The sequence below is a fragment of the Dasypus novemcinctus genome, chromosome 27, assembly GCF_030445035.2.
Source record: "Dasypus novemcinctus isolate mDasNov1 chromosome 27, mDasNov1.1.hap2, whole genome shotgun sequence".
Classification (NCBI taxonomy): Eukaryota; Metazoa; Chordata; class Mammalia; order Cingulata; family Dasypodidae; genus Dasypus; species Dasypus novemcinctus.
The window spans coordinates 18,288,798-18,299,125 of NC_080699.1; the positions used below are offsets into that span (position 1 = coordinate 18,288,798).

At 42.3% G+C, this 10,328-nt stretch overlaps 1 protein-coding gene across 1 annotated transcript; it reads left to right on the top strand.

Moving 5' to 3' along the window:
* The first annotated feature begins 7,618 nt into the window (after nt 1–7,618).
* Nucleotides 7,619–8,323, top strand: LOC139437721 (NADH-quinone oxidoreductase subunit N-like). The gene has a single exon (XM_071212281.1). It carries the CDS (start codon nt 7,619–7,621, stop codon nt 8,321–8,323), a length of 705 nt encoding a protein of 234 aa, XP_071068382.1.
* Nucleotides 8,324–10,328: the final 2,005 nt, after the last annotated feature.

Below are 10,328 nucleotides of genomic sequence, written 5' to 3' on the forward strand. Positions count from 1 at the left end.
TTGTGTTTTTCTGCAAGTAAGGTCCTGATTTATTGCCATATATTAATATTTTCAAAATTTACTCTAAAAAGTAATGTGGTTACCCACTAGAATAGCTATTATCAAACAAATGGAAAGTAACATGTGTTGGCAAGAATGTGGAGAAATTGAAACCCTCATACATGGCTGGTGGGAGTATAAAATGGTGCAGCTATTGTGGAAGACAGTTTGGTGATTCCAAAAAAATGTTAAAAACAGAGCATTACTTAGAACCCAGCCATTACCTCCAAACTATAGACCCAAAATTATTGAAAATTGACTCAGATAGATACTTGTACACCAATGTTCATAGCAGCTGACCAAGACCTTTTCTCTCTCTTCACCAAGCTTCCAGCCTAAATTCCATGCACACCCTTACCTACTTCTTCCCCTCATCCTGATTACCTCGAAACTAATTTTGCAGCCATGGGACTGCAGAGATAAACTGTTCAGACTGCAGGAATAAAAAGGAAAGAAATACAACTTCAGACTCTATTTTAAATATCATTCTTGGCCCCAACCTCCCCTTTCCCTTTTCCTCTCACCCTGGCTACCAAGGTACCTGAGAGACTCCTAACTACGAACTTCCTTGTCTCCCTCCTCTCTCCCAGCCCTCACAGATTCCAGATGGCCTAGTTTCCACAAAAAGAAAACATTCTAAACTAAGTGATCCTAATTGCAACCTCAGTAAATCCCTTTCTCATCCCAGTGATCAGCCCCTCTCACTGTCATCCAGTGCTGTTCCTCCAGCCCACTCCCATGCCTAAAAAATTGTGCTATCCTTTTCCATGGAGTGGTGTTTTACTCTGTCTCCTGTTACAGCAGCCTCTGAATAAAATCATTTTTGTTTAACTTTGGTGCAGTTTTTTCTTTGATAGCGTTATTCACAGTAGTCAAAAGGCAGAAACAACCTAAGTGTCCATCAACAGATGAATGGATAAACAAAATGTGGCATATACATAGAATAGAATATTGTCCAGCCACAAAAAAAGAATGTAGTGTTGATACATACAACATGAGACTTTGAAAGTATTGTGCTGAGTGAAATAAGCCACAAAAGGATAAATATTGTATGACTCCACTTATGTGAAATATCTAGCACAGGCAAATTCATAGAGATAGAAAGTAGATTTGAGGTTATTAGAGGATGGGAGGGAAAGTGGGGAATTATTGCTTAATGGATAAAGAGTTTCTATTTGGAGTAATGGAAAAGTTTTGATGGTGGAAGGTGGTGATGGTAGCATATTATAGATGTAATTAATGCCACTGAATTGTACACTTAAAAATGGCTAAAATGACAAATTTTATGTTATACCACAATGGAATTGAAAAAAATAAAAATGAAAACATGGGGAAAAAAAAGTAATGGGGAAGTTTGGTAGACAATAAGATATCTAAATTTTCTGCCGGTTTGGATTCCCCTCCTTCTCTGAACGGTCAGTGTGATATAATTGAACCATTGATTAAATCTAGGACTCTTTCTGCTGAGTGAAAATCTTTGTGGCAATGGATTTGGAAGACATCAATTTCCTTTTCTACTTGCTCAAAATGAATTATTACTCCCCTTAGATAGATAAGCAACTGCTATTTCTAATGTAGCATAAGAATGTATTGAGGGAAACGGACTTTGGCCCAGTGGTTAGGGCGTCCGTCTACCATATGGGAGGTCCGCGGTTCAAACCCCGGGCCTCCTTGACCCGTGTGGAGCTGGCCATGCGCAGCGCTGATGCGCGCAAGGAGTGCTGTGCCACGCAAGGGTGTCCCCCGCGTGGGGGAGCCCCACGCGCAAGGAGTGCGCCCGTGAGGAAAGACGCCCAGCGTGAAAAGAAAGAGCAGCCTGCCCAGGAATGGTGCCACCCACACTTCCCGTGCCACTGACGACAACAGAAGCGGACAAAGAAACAAGATGCAGCAAATAGACACCAAGAACAGACAACCAGGGGAGGGGGGGGGGGGCGAATTAAATAAACAAATAAATCTTTAAAAAGAAAAAGAATGTATTGAATCTACCAAACAAAATGAACAGAGCCTAATGGAGCAGTGGAACATTATCAAGCATACCAATGTCTGCATAATGGGAAACCTGGGAGGAAAGAGAAAGGGGCAGAAAGAATTTTTGAAGAAATAATGACCAAAAACTTAGCAAATTTGATGAAAGACATGAATCTACACATCCAAGAATCTCAATGAACACCTAGTAGGATAAAGTCAAAGAGATCCACACCAAGGCACATTATAATAGTGGCTCCCATTTATTGTGTAATTATTACCACTATGAGTAAAACTCAGTGAAGCAGGGTAAGTGTTGTTATCCCGCATCACCCAGCTAGTTAAGGTCAGGGCTGACTCAGAGGCATCATGATTAAATGGAAAAATAAGTCCTTTTCTTTTACAAAATCTGTGATTGAGACCAGTTGGATAACTTTTCTGAACCTCAATTTTCATACCTGTAAAAATATAATCAGACAATTTTCAGGGTAGTGTTTTCTTGGTGAGGATTAAATACAGGTGACAGGCATGACAGCACCTAGCACAGTGCCAGCATAGACAGTTCTTAAGAATTCATGACTGACTTTGTGAGGGAATTGTGAAGTGGGGAGAGAAACCACTGGGATAGGCCTTTTTGTTTGCTCAGCAGCTCAGAACAGCACCAGTCATCTAGTAGGTGCTCCATTAATATTTGTTGATTGAGTAAATGAGTTTGAAGCAATAGAGGATAGCTAATATTCAGGTCAGAGCATTGTTTATATAGATTACACTGTAGTAAAAATTCCTTTTATACTTTTTCTTAGGAGCGTTAATGCAGAAAATTGTTACTTAAAGACCATTAGCATAAAAACTAGGATGTTTCTTATTGGACTTTAATAACAATAATAAAGCCTAAGGTAAATGCTGTTATATGGGCATTGTGGGCTTTTCCTAATCCCAGATAATTGCTGAGCTTTTTGGAGGTGTGGGGACACTTGTTGCTCCTGCAGGGCTGGTGTGGGATCAAATTAAGAGAGCATCTGTAGATAGCCAGGTCCTGAGCCTCAACGGACTCCAGCACCTACAATCTGATTTATTGGACTTACCACACTCAGCTAAGATGGAGTTGAAGAAGGACAATCACCACACCATGGAGCCTAGAGTGATTACAACTGAAAATGGGAGGATTGCATCCAGCATCCATGTGGAATCTGAGCCTCCTCTTGACATAGAGGTGCAATGCACATAACCAATCCAATGTCCACATAGAAGAGGTGGCATTGGATTGGGAAAAGTGGACATGGTGGTCGATGGGTATGGGGAAGGGCAGGAAGAGATGAGAGGTGGAGGCATCTTTGGGACATGGAGCTGCCCTGGATGGTGCCTCAGAGGTAATCACCGGACATTGTAAATCCTCACAGGGCCCACTGGATGGAATGGAGGAGAGTATGGGCCATGATGTGGACCATTGTCTATGAGGTGCAGAGGTGCCCAAAGATGTACTTACCAAATCCAGTGGATGTGTCATGATGATGGGAACGAGTGTTATTGGGGGGGGGGAGAGGGGGGGGTGGGGGGGTGGGGTTGAATGGGACCTCACATATATATTTTTAATGTAATATTATTACAAAGTCAATAAAAAAAAAAAAAAAAAAAAGAGCATCTGTAGAGGTTAGGAGCTTGCTACTTTTCTGAGATCCCAAATCAGAGGGTGATAGTCTTGGATAGAAAAATCAGTTGTTTAGTTTGCTCTAGTATCTTTTTTGGACACTCAGAAAGATTCACAGCCAGCCTGTCTCTATGACAGTTAATCATTTGAAGCCAAGCATATATGAATAAGCAGAATAAATGTTTTCATAAGGAGGCTTCATTTAAGTTACAAAACAACAGAGCGATGAGCAGTATCACCAGTATATCCTCAGGAGGAGAGGGAAGAAGAGAATTAGAGCCTCTGAAAAGACACACAGTTTTAGGAATCAGAAAAGAATGTGGACATTCTGGAATTTAACATCATTATTTAAAGAGAACTTTGTTGCTTCTTATAAACTTATTAGGAAATAGCATGCTTTCTTTTGGCTTACATTGTATTATAGATATTACGCATATTTTTCCCATATCTCATACTTTTAGGGGGAAACTGAAAATTTTACCTTTACATTTAGCCTTGAAAATGTCTACACACTCATCATGCTATTAATTCACCATGTAAATGAATACAATTAGATAACATTCTCTGTATTTTAGGTAAAAGAGGAGTAATCATCATTGAACACATTTGAAATTGGCACATTATTCTTGTTTGAAGTATATAGTTTATTTGGTATAACAGAAAAAAATGCATTTATTACCATAATCTGGGAAGGCTTGGCAGACTTTTCAAAAATCACTTGACTCTAGATGTGAAGGTCTATTTCTGAGTTATTGATTTGGTTGCATTCATCAATTTGTCTGTCTTTATGCCAGTACCATGTTGTTTTTTCTTTTGTTTTTTTCTTTACTATGTAGCTAAGTAATATACTTTAAAGTCAGGAAGCGAGAGTCCTTGAACTTTTTTTTTTTTAAGACTTTTTTGACCATTCAGGGCCCCTTACCCTTCCAAATAAATTTGATAATTTGGAAGACCATTTGGCCTTTTCATTTCTGCAAAAAAGGCTCTTGGAAGTTTTATTGAGATTGTGTTGAATCTGTAAATCAGTTTGGGTAGAATTGATACCTTAATGATATTTAGTCTTCCAATCCATGAACATGGAATGTCCTTCCATTTATTTATGTCTTCAGTTTCTTTTAGTAATGTTTTTAAAAAAGATTTATTTATTTATTTATTTCTCTTCCCCCCATCCCCTGTCCCAGTTGTCTGTTCTCTGTGTCTATTTGCTGTGTGTTGTTGTTGTCAGTGGCACGGGAATCTGTGTTTCTTTTTGTTGCGTCAGCTCTCCGTGTGTGTGGCACCATTCCTGGGCAGGCTGAGCTTTCTTTGGTGCTGGGTGGCTCTCCTTACGGGGCGCACTTCTTGCATGTGGGGCTCCCCTGCGTGGCAGGGCACTCCTTGCGCGCATCAGCACTGCTCGTGGGCCAGCTCCACACGGGTCAAGGAGGCTTGGGGTTTGAACGATGGACCTCCCATGTGGTAGACGGATGCCCTAACCGCTGGGCCACGTCTGCTTCCCCTAGTAATGCTTTATAGTTTTCTGAATATAGGTCCATTATGTCCTAGGTTACATTTATTCCAAAATATTTGATTGCTTTACTTGCTATTATAAATGTAATTCCTTTTCTGATTTCCTCTTCAGATTGCTCATCAGTAGTATATAGTTGGTTTTCCATATTAATCTTATATCCCACCACTTTGCTGAACTCCTCTGTTAGTTCAAGTAGCTTTGTTGTGGATTTTTCAGGATTTTCTAGATATAGGATCATATCATCAGTGAATAATGAAAGTTTTACTTCTTCCTTTCCTATTTGGGTGGCTTTTATTTCTTTATCTAGCTTAATTGCTCTAGCTAGAACCTCTAGCACAGCATTAAATAAGAGTGGTGACAGTGGATATCCTTGTCTTGTTCCTGAGCTCAGCAGGAAAGCTTTCACCCTTTCACCATTGAGTACAATGCTAGCTGTAGGTTTTTCATATATGCATTTTATCATATTGAGAAAGCTTCCTTCTATTCTTCTGTTTTGGAGTGTTTTTATCAAGAAAGGGTGCTGTATTTTGTCAAATGCCTTTTCTGCATCAATCGTGAGGATCATGTGATTTTTCTTCTTTAATTAATCAACTTGGTTTATGGCACTAATTGATTTTCTTGTGTTGAACCACTCTTGCATACCTGGGATAAAACCCACTTGATCTTGGTGTATAATTCTTTTAATGTGCTTTTGGATTTGGTTTGTAAGTATTATGTTGAGGATTTTTGCATCTATATTCATTAGGGATACTTGGTCTGTAATTTTTTCCCTGTCATATCTTTATCTGGTTTTGGTGTTAGGGTGATGTTGGCTTCATAGAATGAGTTTGGTAGTGTTCTTTCCTGTTTAATATTTTGAAGAGCTTGAGCAAGATTGGTGTTAGAACAACTTTGAATTATTGGTAGAATTCACTGTGAGGCCAGCGGGTCCTGGGCTTTTCATCTTTGGGAGGTTTTTAATGACTATTTCAATCTCTTCACTTGTGACTGGTTTGTTCAAGGTCTTCTGTTTTTTCTAGGGTCAGTATAGATGGTTCGTGTATTTCAAGGAATTTGTCTATCTTGTCTACATTGTCTAGTTTTTTGACATACAGTTGTTCATAGTATCTTCTTATCTCTATTAATTCAGCAGGGCATTCCTATTTTCTTGCTTCTGAGGTGGAGTGGGTGTAGGTTGGTGGTTAAGCACTTGCTTCGCATGTCTGAGGTCCCATGTTCAATTCTTGGTACCTCCTAAACAAACAAACCCAGGGCTATTTCTGCTTTCTCCTTTAATATGTCATATGAATCAAAAAAGCTCTGTGTAACCCGACTGGGTTTGATCAGAAATCTGAGGTCTTCTCCAAAGCTAGGAAGGATTGCTCCTGTGGAAATTCAGGGGCACAGAGGAATCATTAGGCAATAAACAAAAGTTTAGATTGTGGAACTAGCTGTCAAAGTGTTAAATTAAGAGGCAGATGGAAGCGGATGTGGCTGGAAAGTGGCAAGTGGATGTGGCTCCACTGATAGAACATCTGCCTACCATATGGAGGTCCAGGGTTCAAACCCAGGCCCTCCTGACCTGTATGGTGAGCTGGCCCATGTGCAGTGCTGATGCACGCAAGGAGGGCTATGCCACACAGGGGTGTCCCCCGCATAGGGGAACCCCATGCGCAAAGGAGTGCGCCCCACATGGAGAGTTGCCCCACGTGAAAAAAAACTCCTTCCCAGGAGTGGTGCTGCACACATGGAGAGCTGACGCAGCAAGATGACGCAACAAAAAGAGACACAGATTCCCGGTGCCGCTGACAAGAATGCGCAAGGAGTGCGCCCCACATGGAGAGTTGCCCCACGTGAAAAAAAACTCCTTCCCAGGAGTGGTGCTGCACACATGGAGAGCTGATGCAGCAAGATGACACAACAAAAAGAGACACAGATTCCCAGTGCCGCTGACAAGAATGCAAGCAGACACAGAAGAACACACAGTGAATGGACACAGAGAGCAGACAGTGGGGGAGGGGAGAGAAATAAATAAAAAATCTTAAAAAAAAATAAAAGAAACAAAAAACAATTGAAAAAAAAAAAAGAGGCAGAACTCCAGGTTATACTTGTGGAGTTTAAAAAAGCATAATTTGTGTCCTGAAAGATCCAGTTGAACATCTGTTTGACCCAAGTCTACTGTGAGTTGACTGAGTACCCACTACCAAGTGACTTCCGGTCTCCATTTTGATCAGAAGCAGTGGCAGTCAAGTTGACCATTTGAGAACATCAAGCCTTCATTCACACACATGTTCAAACCCTGACTTGGAACTAAATAGAGGAACAATTGTTTCCCTAGCTTCCTTTAGAAGAGAAGTTTGCTGATAAGAAAGAGGAACAGGACCTGAATGGCATCTCTGATGGGGTTGATGTAAACTCTGTTGCCCAAACTTTGGGTTGTGGCTGTAGTCGTTGCTGCACTTGTGGCTGCAGTCATGGCTGTACTTGTGGCTGCAGTTGGGGCTGCACTTGTGGCTGCAGCCATGATTGTAGTCTTGGCTGTGGTTGTGGCTGCAGTTGTGGCTATGGTTGTGGCTGTGCTTGTGGCTGCAGTTGTGGCTATGGCCGTGGCTGCGCTTGTGGCTGCAGTTGTGGCTATGGTCGTGGCTGCGCTTGTGGCTGCAGTTGTGGCTATGGTTGTGGCTGTGCTTGTGGCTGCAGTTGTGGCTATGGTCGTGGCTGCGCTTGTGGCTGCAGTTGTGGCTGTGCTTGTGGCTGGAGTTGTGGCTATGGTCGTGGCTGGAGTTGTGGCTATGGTCGTGGCTGCGCTTGTGGCTGCAGTTGTGGCTGCACTTGTGGCTATGGTCGTGGCTGCGCTTGTGGCTGCAGTTGTGGCTGCACTTGTGGCTGCAGTTGTGGCTATGGTCGTGGCTGCGCTTGTGGCTGCAGTTGTGGATATGGTCATGGCTGCAGTTGTGGCTGCGCTTGTGGCTGCAGTTGTGGCTATGGTCATGGCTGCGCTTGTGGCTATAGTCGTGGCTGCGCGTGTGGCTATAGTCATGGCTGTAGTCTTGGCTGTGGTCGTGGCTGTGGTTGTGGCTCTGGTCATTGCTGTGGTCGGGGCTGCAGTTGTGGTGGTGGTTGGGCTGGTTAGGGAGGTCTTGGAGATCTGGGTTACGGTCATGGCTAAAAAAAAATAAAAGACCTCAGAACCTGTGGGTGACGGGTGGGCACTAGAGAAAGGAGACCAGCCCAGTCTGATTCATGCTAGAGCCAGAATTCTTGAGCAAAATTCAGTAAACACTTATCAGATGCCAAGTGTGTGCAGAGGAGGGGGAAAATTAGAGGTACAGAATGTCAAGGAACAAAAAGAAGAAATACTATCTTCAAGTTGTGCCTCGTCCTGTAGTGGGAGGGGAGCACCTGTTGAATTTATACTGAATTTGTTGTTGGGCCAGCACACTGCCTTCCTGAATCTTTATGTCCTTGATATTATCATTTAATCTCCGGGCAAATGTGGTCCAGAATGGCATGATTCTGCTTTTACTTGCTAGTTTCAAGGGCCACATGTAAAGCTTTTAGGAACTAGATAACATTCAGCCATGAGAACTGCCATTCTCACTTCCTGGGAAGGAGAAACATACCCTGACCAACCCTGAATCTCCTTATGTGGTTTCTGAGGATTGGAAACCCTTTTGCAGGCATTGGTCATTTTCACAGGCAGGGATCTGACCAGGCATTGATTCTGAGGGTAGTTTGCCTTCATAACAGAGAATGCCAGCCCTGTAGCATGGGGGTGGTTGTTTGATCCTAAAAAAAACTTGGAGCTTGGCAGTAAGAGCTCCAAAATTGTGAGTGGACCAAAGAGAGGACTATAAGGAAAAGGAAGGCGGGAAGTGGCCAGTGATCTACTCAGATCCCCACATTTTTCTACCCAGAGGGCACCTTCTCTTTCCTCATTTCTAGGATAAATCTTTCTCTGGCATCCCACTAAGCCAGAAAACTAAACACAACAACTTCCTTTTCCCTTTTTTAAAAAAATGTTTCCTTTTTAAACTGGATCTTATTAGCATGCAGCTAAGGGTCCTGACTGGGTGGCAGGAAAATGGGGGGTGAATGTACTAGATACATTTAATTGTTTTAGAGCTTGAGAGCAAGACCTGTTATCTGACCACTGAAAAAGACTAGTACATTTTGTTCTTGGTGGAACCTCATATTTTAAAAATTCATTTTAAAGAAGGATTCTCTGTAGTTTTGATATAAGCCTAAGTAAAGTGGATAAAGTATAACATGGAATCTGTGTCCTAGTTTTGCCATTTGCTTTCTGGATGGCCTTAGGTAAGTTACCTATCTTTCTGAACCTCACTTTCCTGGATTTGTTTTAGCTCCCAAGAGGGAAGTGAGGGAAAGGAAAGGTGGCAGAGAAGGGAGAAGGGTGAGGAGCCTCAGGATGGTGTGAGGTGGGAACTTCAGCCTGTGAAAGACCAGTGGAGGTTCCTGGAGGTGGTGATGGCCAAGGACCACTTTAACAACTAATGAAATTATTGGTATTTCTATGACAGAAATCTTTCTCTGTACATTTCCCTCCCCTCCATTGAAACCCTGTGGTTAAAGTCTCTCATACCCATGAAGGCCTGATGTGAGTGGGGATTCTTTGTGGAAATTGAGGAAGGAGCTGACTTTTATATCAGTGCTTCTGTGGTATTGAATAGAGACATTTCCAGTGGAAGCAGGAATTTCGAACCAGAGGTGACCCTGAGAATATAAGGCTCCAGGGAATTTTGCAGAACTCTTGAGGAGGGCTTTTGTTTTCCACAGGGCATGGGATAAGGAGCTGAGCTCATCTTATGTAGGTCTCAAGGTACTGGGAGACCTCAAATGATATCTGGGTAACCCATGACTAGAAGACCCTTTTTTCTAGAATACCCATAGGTAATTTTCTAGGCTAATTGAGTTGCCTGCCAAATATGTAAATGGGCTGAAGGAGTACTTACCTATTTTATTTGGTTTCAGAGAAGAAAGTAACTGGCTGTAGGAGTGGTTAGTGAGGAATCTGTGGAGGACAATCAAAGAGAGACACAGGTGAAGACCTTGTTGAATTCTGTGGAATTCACAAGTTCAGCTCACATTCCTTTCTGGAGGAACCTACCCCCAGGATCCCATCCTCTAATTCCTCTTGTGCTCCCTGTCACTCCTGCACAATTA

Excerpts from the sequence above, each read along its gene's own strand:
- LOC139437721 (XM_071212281.1), top strand. The coding sequence starts at position 7,619 with ATGGCTGTACTTGTGGCTGCAGTTGGGGCTGCACTTGTGGCTGCAGCC.